The 15,979-nt window shown below is 45.3% G+C and overlaps 1 protein-coding gene across 8 annotated transcripts in view; it reads left to right on the top strand.

The window, feature by feature from the left end:
* SEC16A (SEC16 homolog A, endoplasmic reticulum export factor) overlaps positions 1-15,979 on the top strand; it is a 119,682-nt gene that overhangs the window by 19,875 nt on the left and 83,828 nt on the right. For 6 of the 8 annotated variants that reach the window (XM_077468227.1, XM_077468225.1, XM_077468223.1 and 3 more), the window contains exons 2-3: positions 5,941-9,589; positions 15,667-15,818. In XM_077468227.1, the coding sequence (XP_077324353.1) occupies positions 6,008-9,589; positions 15,667-15,818 (3,734 nt within the window). In that variant the 5' untranslated portion in view covers positions 5,941-6,007. The remainder of the gene's footprint in view (positions 1-5,940; positions 9,590-15,666; positions 15,819-15,979) is intronic. The other 2 variants (XM_077468244.1, XM_077468222.1) reach the window with 2 other exon arrangements.

Here is a 15,979-nt window from a genome sequence, read left to right as displayed (position 1 = left end):
TCATTTGGGTACAGTGTAGCATGACCGCGCAATTGTCACTGAAAACGCTAGAGCGCTAAAAGCTGAAAATTGGGCTGGGAAGGAAGGGGGCGAAAGTGCCCTGTATTGTAGTGGTTAAATACCGCCAAAAGAAAGCTCTATTTGTGTGAAAAAATTAATAAAAATATATATTGGACCCCTTTCGCACCAAGGGCGTTAGAAATAGCGCCTGCAATCCACCCTAAAACTGCTGCACCATTGTCTGTATGCGCCATTGGTGCGCTGGCAGGACGTCGGGGGGGAAAAGTCCTGCCAGCAGCTTCTTTGGAGCGGTGAAGGAGCGGTGTGTTTACCGCTCCTCCACCGCTGCTCCCCATTGAAATCAATGGGGCAGCGCTGTAATACTGCCGGCAAAACTGCGCTATTGCAGCGTATTCCCGGCGGATTTAACCATTTCTCAGCCGCTAGCGGGGGGTAAAAGTGCCCCGCTAGCTGCCAAAATGCACCCCAAATCCGGCGGTAAAACGCCGCTAAAAATAGCAGCGTTTTACCGCCGACGGTATGGGCGGCGTGGTGTGAAAGGGGTCTTAGTGTTGCATGATGGCGCAATTGTCATTCAGAATGTGACAGCGCTGACACTGAAAATTGTCCTGGGCAGGAAATGGGTGAAAGGGCCTGGCATTGAAGTGGTTAATGACCCATCTTTGACCTATCACGTCACAAGTAAGTCATTGCGCTACTTTTAATAATTTTCAGGTTCTTTGCAGCAAAGCTTGTGTTAAAAAAAAAAAAAAAAAAATAAAATAAAAAAATCCTCTCGGTTGTGCTTTCATTAGAGTTGCACGATTCTGCCCAAAATGAGAATCACAATTTTTTTTTTTTGCTTAGAATAAAAAGATTACTATTCTCGCGACGTAAAATCTTTCACATTATACAAAAAAAATTGGGCTAACTTTTTTTTAAATTTATTTTAATCATTAACCACTTGCCTACCAGGCACTTACACCCCCTTCCTGCCCATGCCATTTTTCAGCTTTTAGCACTGTCGCATATTGAATGACAATTGCGTGCTATACTGTACCCAAAAACTTTTTTTATTTTTGATTTTATCATTTTCTTCACACAAATAGAGCTATATTTTGGTGGTATTTAATCACTGCTGGGTTTTTTATTTTTTGAAGAAAAGACCAAAAAAAAAAGATTTTTACTTTTTTTTTCTGTCAGCTGAGCGCGCCTCTGTCAACGGCGATATGCCGCGAGTGGCGGCTCCCGCGCGCATGATCGGTGTGGCCAGCATAAGGCTCGGTACACAGCTATGCAGTTTTTGCTTTTGATCTGTTTCTGCAGTGCTTTTTGCTGTGCGTTTTTGATTTTTGCGCACATGATTTTACTGCAATTTGTGTTTTTGCATTTTTTTTTTTTTTTTGGGGCAGATTAAAAAACACAAAACTGCTGCAAAAACGCATTACGTTCTTTTCTGCAGCTTCTCCATTGAAGTATATTGCACCAAAAAAAGCACCGTTTTGCGTTAAAAGTCCCCGACCCTTTCCAAAGATGCAGCGGCTAAAAAAAAAGCACAAATATGAACGTGTCCCATAGGAAACCATGTAAATGAACTGTAGTGCGTTTCTGCAAAAAGCGCCAATAAACATATAGATGTGAACCAGGCCTAAGACGTTTAGGAACATAATGGGTTTAAAAAGACTAAAATTAGCCCTTTAGACCCCTTTCACACCAGACCGCCCATTGCGTCGGCGGTAAAACGGCGCTATTTTTAGCGGCGTTTTACCGGCGGATTTGCGGCGTATTTCGGCCGCTAGCGGGTTGCTTTTACTCCCCCCGCTAGCGGCCGCAAAAGGGTTAAAACCGCCGGCAATAAGCTGCAATAGCAGCGTTTTGCTGGCGGTATTACAGCGCTGCCCCATTGATTTCAATGGGGAGCAGCGGTGGAGGAGCGGTAAACACACCGCTCCTTCACCGCTCCAAAGAAGCTGCTGGCATGACTTTTCCCTGACGTCCTGCCAGCGCACCGCTGCAGTGTGAAAGCCCTCGGGGCTTTCACACTACACACAATGGTGCAGCTTCTTTTGGGCGAATTGCAGGCGCTATTTCTAACGCTATAGCGCCTGCAAAACGCCCTGGTGTGAAAGGGGTCTTATAGTAAAAAAAAAGCAGATAATCACTACTGGAAGGGGTTCATTTTTTTTACCGTAGAACAGTGAAAGTGATATTTACAGTAGTGATTATATTTTTGTACTATAAAGGACTCATTTTAATTTTATTTTTTTAACCCCATTATGTTACTGGCCGATTAATCGATTATGAAAATAGTAATCGATTAATTTCATTGATTAGTTGTCGATTAATCGATTAGTTGTTTCAGCCCCAAGTCATACTGTTATTTTTTTTGTGAGCCTGTGGGAAGATCATGTGACGATCGAGCAGTTTGGCCTGAGATCGTCAGCTTGGCCCTTGGCAGTGGTTATGGTTAAGTTTACATTTTGAGATAAAACTTGCCTGTGTTGGCTTTTTTGACGTGAAATGTTCCACGCCATCAACTACGGCAGCCAGGAGCGCGTTGTACGTTATTTGTTTAGTTTTCACAATTCTCTCGCCATCCAGAGTTCCTGTTTCCGCCCGCTCTGAATCATCCTTTTACTGTTTGCTTAGAGAATTATTTTTGGCCTTCTATAATATCCAGAAAGTAAATAAAGGCTTTAAAAGTAATTTCATTGCGGCATGTAAAACTGTATTGGTTCTATATCTGGATTGCCTGCAGTTACGGCATTGATTTACACTTGCGGTTTTTTATAGAGAGCATCATGTAACCTTGTGTGCTGCTTTTCAGTTTGTAAATGAACAGGGTCTTGTATTGAATCCCTCATTTCCTCTCAACATACTGGTTGGACAACAAATGAGCAGTTTAAAATTCAGAATAAATGTTATCGTTAACTGGCCCACTCTGCAACGTGAGAATTTTTATTTTTAAGCCACTTAAAGTGGTTGTAAACCCTTACAAATCACTTTGACCTACAGGTAAGCCTAGATTAACCACTTGCCGACCGCCGCACGACGATGTACGTCCTATTTTTTGAAGAGGGATATCTCGGTAACGGCAGCAGCTGCTGCCACAACCTGAGATATCCATCTCTTCAGGCGGCGGTCGGCTGTACGATAACGTGGTCTCCGCGGCGGATTCGCCGCGAGATCACCGCTATCGGCGGCAGGAGAGGTGCCACCCCCCCCCCCTCCCGCCGCCCTCCCGCACCTTCCGCCGCTTACCGGAGCCGTCGGTAGCAGCGGAGGTGATCGGAACCTCTTCCTACCAGGGTATGGATACAAGTGAGGGCAAGCTGGCCCCCACCCGTCTCTATACCATAGGAGGGTGGAAGCGACGTCAAAACATCACTTCCGCCCATACCTCTTAAAGGGATATATATATATATATATTTTTTTTACATTTTTTTCAAATTGCACTTTTTTTTTTATTTATTTTTTATTGCATTTAACCACTTGCCGACCGCCGCACGACGATGTACGTCCTATTTTTTTGAAGAGGGATATCTTGGTAACGGCAGCAGCTGCTGCCACAACCTGAGATATCCATCTCTTCAGGCGGCGGTCGGCTATACGATAACGGTGGTCTCCGTGGCAGATTCGCCGCGAGATCACCGCTATCGGCGGCGGGAGAGGTGCCACCCCCCCCCCTCCCGCCGCTAACCGGAGCCGTCGGTAGCGGCGGAGGCGATCGGGTCCTTTCGTCTGCTGGGCATAGAGACAAGTGAGGCTAAGATGGCCCCCCACTCGTCTCTATACCATAGGAGGGCGGAAGCGACGTCAAAACATCACTTCCGCCCATACCTCTTAAAGGTATATATTTTTTTAAAAGTCAGATTTTCTTTTTTTTTTTTTCTTTTTTTTGCATTTTAGCCCAAATATGAGATCTGAGGACTTTTTGACCCCCCAGATCTCATATTTAAGAGGACCTGTCATGCTTTTTTCTATTACAAGGGATGTTTACATTCCTTGTAATAGGAATAAAAGTGATCCAGTTTTTTTTTTTTTTTTTTAAAACAGTGTAAAAATAAATAAAATTAATTAAAATAAATAAGAAAAAAACACCCCGTCACGACGAGCTTGCGCACAGAAGCGAGCGCATACGTGAGTAGCGCCCGCATATGAAAACGGTGGTCAAACCACACATGTGAGGTATCGCCGCGATCGGTAGAGCGAGATAAATACTTCTAGCCCTAGACCTCCTCTGTAACGCAAAAAATGCAACCTGTAGAATTTTTTTTAAATGTCGCTTATGGAGATTTTTGAGGCTAAAAGTTTGACGCCATTCCACGAGTGGGCGCAATTTTGAAGCGTGACATGTTGGGTATCAATTTACTCAGCGTACCATTATCTTTTACAATATAAAAAAAAAATTGGGCTAATTTTACTGTTGTCTTATTTTTTTATTCAAAAAAGTGGAATTTTTTCCAAAAAAAGTGCGCTTGTAAGACCGCTGCGCAAATACGGTGTGAAAAAAAGTATTTCAATGACCGCCATTTTATTCTCTAGGGTGTTAGAAAAAAAATATAAAATGTTTGGGGGTTCTAAGTAATTTTCTAGCAAAAAAAACTGTTTTAAACATGTAAACACCGAGTCTGAAAAAGAGGCCTGGTCCTTAAGTGGTTAAGGCTCACCTGTAGGTCCAAGAAATATCTCCTAAACCTACACGGTTTAGGAGATATTTGCTGAAAGACAGGCACCGTAGACAGCGGTGCACTGAGCGCGCCGCAGTTGAATGAATGAGTGACTCGTATAGCGCTACCTATGTGAACTGAATCGCCTCAGGGCGCTTTCTTGCCACCGGTGTCCATCTGCAGCTTTTTACATGGTCCTTTAACCTGTAGGGTCCCGACACACTTACAACACATACAACATTGACATACACATACATACTATGGTAAATTTTTTTTGGACAGGGTCTAATTAACATACCAGCTTGTCTTTGGAGTGTGGGAGGAAACCGGAGTACCCGGAGGAAACCCACACAGGCACAGGGAGAACATGCAAACTCCAGGCAGATGGTGTCGTGGTCAGGATTTGAACCAGCAACCCTACTGCTACTAGGTGAAAGTGCTAACCACTACACTACTGTGCTGCTGTTAACAGCGATATGCCGTGAGTGGCGGCTCCCGTGCGGTAGTGACGTCATCGCAGCTCCGACAAATGACAGCGCCAGAGCAGCGAGACACACCAAGAAGATGGAGGCTTCGGACTACAGGGGACAGCGGTGACTTCGCTGGCTCCTGTGTCAGGTAAGTGACACATAATGGACTACTATGCGATGCGATGCATAGTAGTCCATTGTGTTTTACCTTTGCAGGGAATCAAAGAGGAAGTAAACCCATCAGGGTTTACTTCCTCTTTAAAAGAAGACATCACATAATAAATACATCAGGAAATATCGAGACAGAAAAATCTAGTTGGCCGTAGACATGAAAGGGCAGTCGGACTTGCAGGTTTTCTCTTACTACCCGAGTCTTCTGTGTTGGCTGACTGTCCCATATTACAGTATATAGGCTTGGTTTACAAAGACAACAAAAGGGGTAGGTGCAAACAATATTTTGGTCAAAGGCCATAAAACCAATAGAATGCATACTCACAAAGTGCAGTGTTAAATGACATGTAAGCCAGAAGATGCCATGTGGTACAAGGTTCAAATACTCCAACAACCTCCAGCACACCATTTTGTACCACTGCTTTAAGCCAAACATGCCATCCCCATCTTTTCTAGTCCTATCGTTCCCATACAGTAACCCACTGCAGCCAGTCAGATTTTGCCCATTTGATATAGTTAGAAAAATGTAAGGGGATTTTTGATTGCTGTACTTATGTTTTACATTTGTTTTTGTTTTTAACCTTCCCTATTTTATGCATGCTTATATATTTTTCTTTTCATTCTTTCAGGATTAACCTGCAGTTTTTTTTTTTATACAAAAAAAAATTGGGGCACTACAGCAAATAGAAAAAAATCATGCAGCCTCCTCCTCCTGCTGGTCCTTCAGGGATGGGCGGACCGCCTCGCATGGGAATGACCACTAATGCATACTGGCGTAAAAGAACTCCTACCCTGTCAGCAATGGCAGCCCCTCCGGTGCAGCCAGTCACTGACCCCTTTGCATTTGGCAGAATGACGCCTCAAAGTATGGCACCGGGAAATGCACCAAAGTCAAATATTCTGACAATGTCCAGTCCATCACCCTCACTGTACCCACAGCCTGGTCCTCCCTCAGCTGCTGCTGACCAACCCCTGGCTGGAGCTCAAGCGTTCATACCAAGTTCTACTTCCCAACCTGGTGCAGGGGCAGCCATGCACAGCAGTGTATCTCCTCCATCGTTACCTAGTGGGCATTTCTCAAACAGCATGGCTCCCGCACCTACCATGCAACTGGGGTTTGCCCATTCAGCCCCGACATCTCTTCATAACATCACAGGAGGACTGGAAAATGCATCAGTGCCAAGTCAGGGCAGATCTCAAAGTAGGCAAAGTGTTGTTACAGAAGGGGGTAATGGAAGCCACGTTTCAGCACCATTACAATCATATCCTCCCTCATCTTCTCAACAAACCACAGCACCTTGGGGATCTACTCAGGTTGCACCACCTACCTCCAGTCAGAATTTCCCTCCAACTGCTCAGCATGCTGCTTACAATACCCCTTATTATTCCCCTCCTTATTTAGAAGTTTCCCACCTGCCGCCCCAATCCAGTGATCAGACCTACTTCTCAGCCCCACATAGAACTGCTCCGGCATCTTTTCCACATACTGGTGGCTCCAATCACGTCCAACAGCAAAGTGCTTCTCAGTTCAACAACACTATCCCAATGGATTATATGCAAAACCAAAATATTGAACATAACAGCCGGTTTGGTCAGGCCTACCAAGAACCACAGCAAAATCCACCATTACCTAGTTCTACCACTTTACCACCTGGCGCTCCATTACCAGTACCTGAAAATAAGCCCCAGAGTGAATCTGCAAAAGTTCTAGGCAGCGAAGTTAATTCAGGAACTGTATCAACATTTTTTAAAGGGGACGAAACAGAAAATGTTGAAATCCTCTCAACTGAACAACAGCTAAATGCTAGTAAGCAAGCAAGTAACATTTCCTATCAACCTATTGGGCACTCGGCAATATTGTCTCTTTCACAAACTCAGCCAGCTGTTTCAAACACCCAGACAATGACATCTTCACCATTTCATTCTCCTGTTACAAATACTCCATCATTGGTATCGGAGATTTCCAGTAGTTTTCAGGATCCACATGTACTTTGGAAAGTAGACCACATTGATAACCAACACGCAGAAGCCAAAGGTGGGTCTGAACAGCTCTACGATAATGTGGAAAATATAGAGTGCGTTCAAAATCTGGAAGTCTTACCAAACGATCCCCACAATAACATTTTTCCTACTGGTTTAAATGCAGAAGGGTTAAGGTATGGATCCTTACCTGCCCCAGCTCTCCCTAAGAATATCCCCAGCCACATTGAAGTAGGTCCAAACATGGAGGCTCCCGGTGGGATGTCACGTTCTGTTCGATCCGATAGCGTATCTTCAAACTACAGTAACTTAAGTCACCGAAGTCTTCCCATCTCGACAAGACCTCAGGAACTGGTAGGCACCTTTATTCAGAAGGAAAGTGGTAAACTTGAGAATGAAAGTACCAACAGTTTCTTTAAGCAAATTGATTCTTCCCCTTTGGGTAAAGACTCTAATGTACAAGCTGTGGGACAGAAAACTTTCCATGGTAATTTGTCTCAGCCTCCAACCCCAAGTCCACCAAAACCTACTGGAATATTTCAGGCCAGTGTAAACAGTTCTTTTGAACCTGTTCGTTCATACATAGGTGTAAAGCCAGTTGATATAGACCAGTCAAAGATAGTTGGTGAAGTTCGAGATGCCAACAAGCACATCCCAAACCCTTCCAACAATGCCACATCAGCAGTTTCCCCAGGAAATCTAGAGCAACCCCCTGATAATTTGGAAACTATTTTTACTGGCAGTGCTAATGCTGAAGTTTTGAACGTAACCAGTGGGAATGTTTTTGGAGTTCCACCTTTCGATAGCCTATTGCTGGATAAACGTCCATCGTCAAGAGCTCATGGGTCAAATAAAAAGTGTGAAAGCCCTGCAACTACTCTGTGGGCCCAAGGAGAACTGCCCAATTTTGGAGGCAATGTCCTTCTGGCTCCACCGGCTCCTGCTGTTTATGTTCCTCCAAAACCCCAAAATGAAGTAATACAGCCTCCAGAGGATGGGGCTATGGCTACACAAAACACCCGGCTTGACCCAGCACAGTTTGGGACAGTGCCAGAGGAGCATACCTCCTCAGAAAATCTTGAGAACCCTCCAAAAATAGGAGATGACGAACATCCTCCATCACAGGCAAGTTCTGGATATGCCAGTCTGTTGTCTTCCCCGCCCACAGATTCCTTGCAAAATCAGCCTGTTTTAATTGCTCAGCCAAGCAAAAACTATAATTTGGCGCAGCCTATCAATTTTTCTTTGTCTTTGCCCAATCAAATCAAAAACCTTAATTCTGTAAAAGATCCATCGGCTGCTGACAAAGCAGCTCATACTGGTAATTATATTCCTGCTCAGAATGCTTCTCTTGCTTTGGGTCAGCCTGGACCTCCGCTTAAAATGCCTAATTCTCTCAAAAATAATTTCCCCCCTGGCAGTGATCGATTTATTGAAGTGTTTTCTAGTCTGCCTCAAAATGTTAAGCCATCATCATCATCATCATCCAATCAATTTCCACTCAATTTGGTCACGGAAGGGCTGAAAAATGGTAAGGCAGAAAGTGTAGCAGTCGAGTCAATAAAATCTTCAGTTCCTGTATCGGGGTCTTATGCGCCAGTGGGAAATGCTACTGGGACAGTTGCTGTCTCTGGGAGTTTGGTTGGCAGCCACATGGAAAATTTAGGTGCTGTTGATTTTACTGTGCCTCGTGCATCTACCAATCAAAATGCTAATGCTCACTCTCTAATCCAGAATCAACCGCCTATTAATGTCCCTAACTATCCAAATCAGTCGAGCAATGTCCCTAATTTCCAGCCTGGGCCAGATATTAACAAACAAGGTTTTTATCAGCAGGTTACAAATGTGGTTCAACAGCAGCCTTCCTTTGAGACTTTGCAGCCTAGACCGGGGCCTTTTCATGAGTACATGACTCCTGTTTCTCAGGCTCCACCAGGAGCTCCTCCAGGGCAGGTAGTTTCTGGGTCTAAACCTGTGACTTATCCGCCACAACCAGCACCTCCGGTGCCAACTGGCCAGAATCCTGCAGATCTACGGTACACCGGCACTTCAGAACCAGGACCTAAATATGAGTCTTCTGAGCAGAAACCTTACCCCCCTCATCCTGTATCAACCTCAGCCACGCCAGCAAACCCTAGCCAGTCTGTTGGGTATCCAGAACAGGCAAGACCACCTACTTCTCAAACTCCACAGCAAGTTGATCCTTACTACTACTACAGAGGGTACGGTGCATACCCATCAGCTTACCCACAGCCATATCCACCCATGGATCCTCGAGCCTCTCATCTCTACTACCAGGTAAAAGAACCACTTGGCATGCCTGTTACAGAAGCTTAAAGTACCTAAAGGCAAAATGCTTGTGTATACTTTTGGATCGAGTGGAGAGGAATTAGAACACCTGTCAGTTTACTGCTGTCTGTGTCCTTGTTAGGGAGGTTCACCTGCTCTATTTATCTTGTTTACCATTATTAACAGGAAAATATCACATTTTGGGTTGTCCCCAGAAAAGTAATAAAAGTGAAACCTTCCAATCGGGGCATTAGTTCTGGTGACCTGGGGAGGTCCCAAGGAATCCCTTTTAATTTGCAGGGATTTCCTCTCATGTCCTGTTTTGGCAATGGGACAGGAAGTGAACGGAAATTTCCCCAATGGGGCACAGATGGACAAAAAAACTGATGGGAGTCATGACCCTCCTTTACTCTATCCTAAATGGGGGGGGGGGGGATTTGCCTGTAGTTCTTTTTTAAAGAACAACACTGTCTATATCTAACATAACTCTATCATTTTAGGAAAACTCCAACCATTTCAGTTAAAACAGTGGCCCCTTTTACACGGCATGGGTCCGTTTTCAAGGGCTCCCCTTGCTTAGTGGGGATTGCTCCACTGATCCCCACAGAGCAGGCAGATGACAGGTCCATCTCTGCTCGCTGTGCAGAGACAGACCTGTCTGAGTCCCACTTGCCTTTATGTGGCGATTGGTTGAAAAGGGACTGCCTGTCCATTTTTGGCCCATCCCATCTGCTAGACGGATGTAAAATAGAACCACCATCCGTCTGGCTTTGGTGGACAGGATCAGATAGCAGCGGGTGTCAGCAGACGTGTCTGCTGACATCCACTGCTCCATATGGGGTGAATGGATGGTCCGATTTTGGTCCGTCTGAAAAACTGACAGGCGGACCTGGTTGGACAGCCCGTGTGAAAGGGGCCAATCTCTTAAGTAATAAGACTTTGCCTTATAAAAATCAGGATTCATTATTGACTCTGATAGTCAAAATTGAACTCTGAAGAACGTGGGTCAATACACCAAGAGTGATGGTATTTAGGTAGTAACTGATTAATTTCTCATTGGCTACCAAAGCACGGTCTTTCCTTACTCTGAATTCTAATTTGACAGATCAGTAAGTCTGCAAGGCAATACTTTGCCTTGCAGACCAGTAGGGTGCTATCCAGGTCCAGGGAACTGATCACCAGCTGAGTCCCTGAAGGCCCTTGTGACAGGAGAAGATTGGACCCTCTAGGGGGTCCTGCAGCATAGACTGGTTAGTCTCCTGGAGTAGTCCCTGCTGGTGACCCTTTTCCTGGGACGTGACCGGAAATGTGGATCTCCTGTTTACATTTAATGCACTGCCAAATTCCTGGAAAATCATCAGGGGGTAACCAGTGCACTGGTGTTTAGTGCCCTCTCGGCTGACTTGGACTGCTGTTGCCATCCATGATCCCTATGTATGCATCAGCAGGCCATGTCTTGCGATGGTAGAGAGGAGGAGAAATGTAGGGGGGTCCCATTTATCTTCTTGTAACACAGAACCTGGATGCAGTATCCCGTGTAATGCATCCCCTGGGGGTTAGTTTGTTCCATGCAGCTCTGACCCCCTCCACCTGCCTGCTATTTCAACTACACCACCTTCCAGTTCCTTTTTGACAAGAGAGGAATTTACATTTGCTATCGCTGAGGAACAGCAGCAGCTTTCTGGAGTCCTTTCTGGCTTGGACCACCTTGGTTGGTCTACTCCTGAAGAACTCCAGGGTTGGGGTTTATCTTGGACCCAAATGGCCTTCTTGAGTTTTCTCACAAGTTGTCGGGATTTATTTGAAGTTCCCTCTGTAATTTCTGGAGTTCTATACTGCAGAGGTATCGGGTTATGGGTCATGATGTCTGCCATAGTATCCTCAAGCCTCCCCTGTACATCGTCACTTAAAGGATGTTTTGTACACAGACTGAGCAAAAATGTTTTTTGTTGGGCAGTGCCCCATGGAGTGTGAGCTCACTAAGAGTATGGCTTTCTTTGGGAGTCTCTTATCTCAACAATACCTTTTTCGTGCCCAGTGAATGAGCTCATGGTATTTAAGAATGCCTCTGACAAACATCTGCAGGCTTTGTTCAAGGACTCATTTTTCACTGATGGGAGCAGCTTTACAACCACAGTTGCGGATGTTGGCTTGTGTCAAAGCCTTAAGGTATGGGCTAATTGCATGACGAGAGAGCGTGTGACTGTGAAGGAAGCCAGCAGGTGACAACAGAATAGAGGGTGTAGGGTGGCTTGTGTCATTGTTTAGAAGCCAGGACTCATCCATCCAATCAGGAAACGGCTGCTATGACAGGGAACGTCTTCCTCAACCTGGTGCTGTTGTCATTCAAGGAGCATTCAGTCAGTTAATGCATTTCTAGGTGTACAGTGAGGGAAACATTATTTGATCCCCTGCTTATAGTGTACGTTTGCCCATGGACAAATGATCAGTCTATAATTTTAATGGTAGGTTTATTTTAACAGTGAGAGACAAAATAACAAATATCCAGAAAAACACATTTAAAAAAAAGTTATAAATTGATTTGCGTTTTCATGAGGGAATTAAGAATTTGATCCCCTATCAGTCAGCAAGATTTCTGACTTCCAGGCGTCTTACATACAGGTAATGAGCTGAGATTAGGAGCACTCTCTTAAAGGAAATGCTCCTAATTTCAGCTTGTTACCTGTATAAAAGACACCTGTTCACAGAAGCAACCAATCAGATTTCAATGTCTCCACCATGCCTAAGACCAAAGAGCTGTCTAAGGATGTCGGGGACAAGATTGTAGACCTACACAAGGCTGGAATGGGCTACAAGACCACTGCCAAGCTGCTTGGTTAGATTATTCACAAATGGAAGAAATGCAAAATATTTGTCAATCTCCCTCGGTCTGGGGGCTCCATGCAAGATCTCACCTCGTGGAGTTTCAATGATCATGAGAACGGTGAGGAATCAGCCCAGAACTACATGGGGGAATCTTGTTGATGATCTCAAGGCAGCTGTGTCCATAGTTGCCAAGAAAACAATTGGTAACATACTACGCTGTGAAAGATTGAAATCCTGCAGCCCCTGCAAGGTCCCTCTGCTGAAGAAAGCACATGTACAGGCCCGTTCATGAGATGAGACCAAAATCAAGCTCTTTGGCATCAACTCAACTCGCCGTGTTTGGAAGAGGAGGAATGCAATCTATGACCCCAAGAACACCATCCCCCACCGTCAAACATGGAGGTCGAAACCTTATGCTTTTGGGGGTGTTTTTCTGCTAAGGGGACAGGGCAACTTCACCACTTCAAAGGGACGATAGATGGGGGCCATGTACCGTCAAATATTGGGTGAAGAACCTCCTTCCTTCAGCCAGGCCATTGAAAATGGGTCGTGGATGGGTATACCAGCATGACAATGACCCAAAACACACAGCCAAGGCAACAAAGGAGTGGCTCAGCAAGGGTTTTGCCAGCAAGTACTAAGGCCTGATTCACACCTATGCATTTTTTAGCACGTTTTAAGTTTTGTAGAAACGCACTACAGTCCATTTAACATGGTTTCCTATGGATGTAGTTCACATCTGTGCATTTTATGGAAAGGGCCAGGGACTTTTTCTGGTTTTTGGTTCTTTAGACTTCAATGGATCAAAAACGTGTATTGAAAAATGCAAAAGGCACCTGGAATATGCAAACTGCAACCTGCATAGGGGTGAACCAGGCCTAAGTCATGTTTTGTGAAGGGGTCAAATACTTATTTCACTCATTAATTTAAAAATGCAAATCAATTTATATATTTTTGAAAAGCATTTTTCTGGTTATTTTTGTTATTGTCTCTCATTGTTAAAATAACCCTACCAATAAAACTATAGAGTGATCATTTCTTTGTCAGTGGGCAAACGGTCAAAATCAGCAGGGGATCAAATACTTTCCCCCCCTCACTGTATCTGCCTCTTTATCCGCATCATTCATAGTGACGAAGAGACCAGTACACCTTGAAACGCGTTCATTGACTGCATGCTCCTTCAGTGACATCAGCACCAGGTGGAGGAAGACATTCCCTGTCATCGTGGCTGCCTCCTAATTTAACCAGTTACAGTGTATAATTTATAAGTATAGGAGTATAAGCTAATAATGTGAGTGTCTGTTTAGGCTGTATTTACGTGAATTCAGTTGATGGCTCTGTTACTTGTTTTGAATGGGCACAGCAGCCCATTTATTTGAATTGACTGCCGTGCCTTTTGAAAAAATTTTTTTTTTTTTTTTTTTTTAGAAATCGCAGCCCTCACAGGAACCACAGGTGCAGTGCGGTTCCCACTGCGGAAGCAATTTCCAGTGCGTGTGGCAGCCGCATGCATCTCCTGTGTTTTTTCCATTGTGCGGGTGGTATGCCATTAGGATTTATGGCAGCCGCATGCATCTCCTGTGTTTTCCACTGTGCGGGTGGTTATGGAGTGCTCCTCCACTAGTATGAATCTAGCTTTATTGCTGTCCCTTGAGACCCATTTTTTTTCTTAAAAGCATTGGGTTGTATAGAATAGCACACAGCAGCCCCGATCCTCTTGTTCTGTAGTCCCCCTCTAGTGCTCCTGGCTTCTCCATTTCATAGTGCCCCCACGGTAAGCCGCTTTCTGCGGGGGCACCCGTCCGGGCTCTTTCCCGAGTCCCGCTTCTGCTTCCATGGACACAGATGGCGGAACTCTGTCCCGCTACTGTCACAGGTTTTGATTGACAGCAGCCAATGGCTCCCACTGACAGCAGAGACAGCACCAGGGCTCGTGCACATCGCTGGATCGGATGGGCTCAGGTAAGTAAAAGGGGGGCTCCCCCCAGAGAATGCATTTTCACATTAGAATGCATTAAAGGGGTTGTAAAGGTAAATGTTTTTTCACCTTAATGCATTAAGGTGAAAAAACATCTCACACTGCCGGTGCCCCCAGTCGTCGTCCCCCCCCGTTTTACTTACCTCACCCCTCGAAAGTCCCGTGCTCGCCCCCGCCGTCCTCTTCGCTGCTCAGCCTGGCCGCTGATTGGGTGGAGTGAATGGATTGAAGGCAGCGCAGCCATTGGCTCGTGCTGCTGTCAATCACATCCAATGACAAAGCGTGCCGGGGGGCGAGGCCGCGTGATACAGCGAGCGGCTATAGCCGCCGGTGTTCTGCCGTATAGTGTCCGGCCATCAAATAGTGTCCGGACCGTACTGCGCATGCGCAGTATGGAGCAGACTAAGCTTCGGAAAATCTCCGAAGCTGAACGTGAGTGGAGGTGGTAGCCCCACCATCCAAGCGGACATAGGGTTGTGAATATTAGAGGGCCCCTCGCGGGCGAGCTTCGGGCTCGGCCTCGCTGCGCTCGGCTCTTTTTTTATTCCTACTCTATGTCCACTTGGATAGTGGGGATAGAACCTGGACTCACGGCACAGGCGCCGTTCATCCTCGGCAATTTTCGAAATCTGTGTTGCTGTGTACTGCGCATGCGCAGTACGCAGCGGACACTATCGGATGGAGGACGTTATTTGACAAGACACCGGCTGTATCAAGGGAGCGTGCCCGCAGGTGCTTCTCACCATGCGAGGGAGCTTGCATGAACGTGAGAAGTACCTGCGGGAGGAAGCAGAGACAGCCGCCGAGGGACCCCAGAAGAGCAGGTTCGGGGCCACTCTGTGCAAAACGAGCTGCACAGTGGAGGTAAGTATAACATGTTGAAAAACAGGTGAAAAACCTTGGGACTTTATAATTACTTTAAATGCAGAATTTTCCATTTTCGCCCAGCTCACACCAATGCATGCTGTTGTGAACTTAGCCTATTGGAAACATAGGATATCTTCTGCTTTTTGCATTGGGCCTGCATTGAGCAACACAGCCCAATGCACATAGTGTATGAGCCCTTAATATTTTACAGCTAATGCTGACCAAACACAATTGGATTTTGATCTGCCACGTAAGTAGAATATACTAGCATCTATATAGTGTCCACCTAATTTGATAACTTTTTCTGCGTAGGCCATTGCCCTACTAAATTGCTGGTCTGACAGATCAAAATCTTCCTGTATGTGGCCAGCTTATATGAGTTAATGAAATCGTGTTTAATATTTGCTGGTCACAGGATATTCTTTTGCAGGACTCCTATGGAACTTATGACCCAGCCTACAGACAATATAGTAATAATGGATTTGTGAACCCTGGAAAGTACCCTTACCAAGAACCAGAGCGTCCTAGCTCAAGGTCTAGTCACTGCTCAGACCGACCATCGTCAAGGTTTGTCTTTCTTTGAAGTTGACTTTTTCTTTCCCATATAGCATGTTTGTGATCTTTCCCTTGATCCCGAGCAGCTCTGTTATCCTGCTGGCAAAAATAAATTGTAAAGCAACTAGCCAGAATAGAATTATGAAAGCTGCCATTACTCACCTAGAAGAAGC

Source organism: Lithobates pipiens, unplaced genomic scaffold, assembly GCF_037356315.1.
Source record: "Lithobates pipiens isolate NorthernLeopardFrog02 unplaced genomic scaffold, aLitPip1_a1.2 Scaffold_11, whole genome shotgun sequence".
Taxonomy (NCBI): domain Eukaryota; kingdom Metazoa; phylum Chordata; class Amphibia; order Anura; family Ranidae; genus Lithobates; species Lithobates pipiens.
Note: the sequence above shows the minus strand (reverse complement) of the source record. Positions and strands in the feature narration are given on the sequence as shown.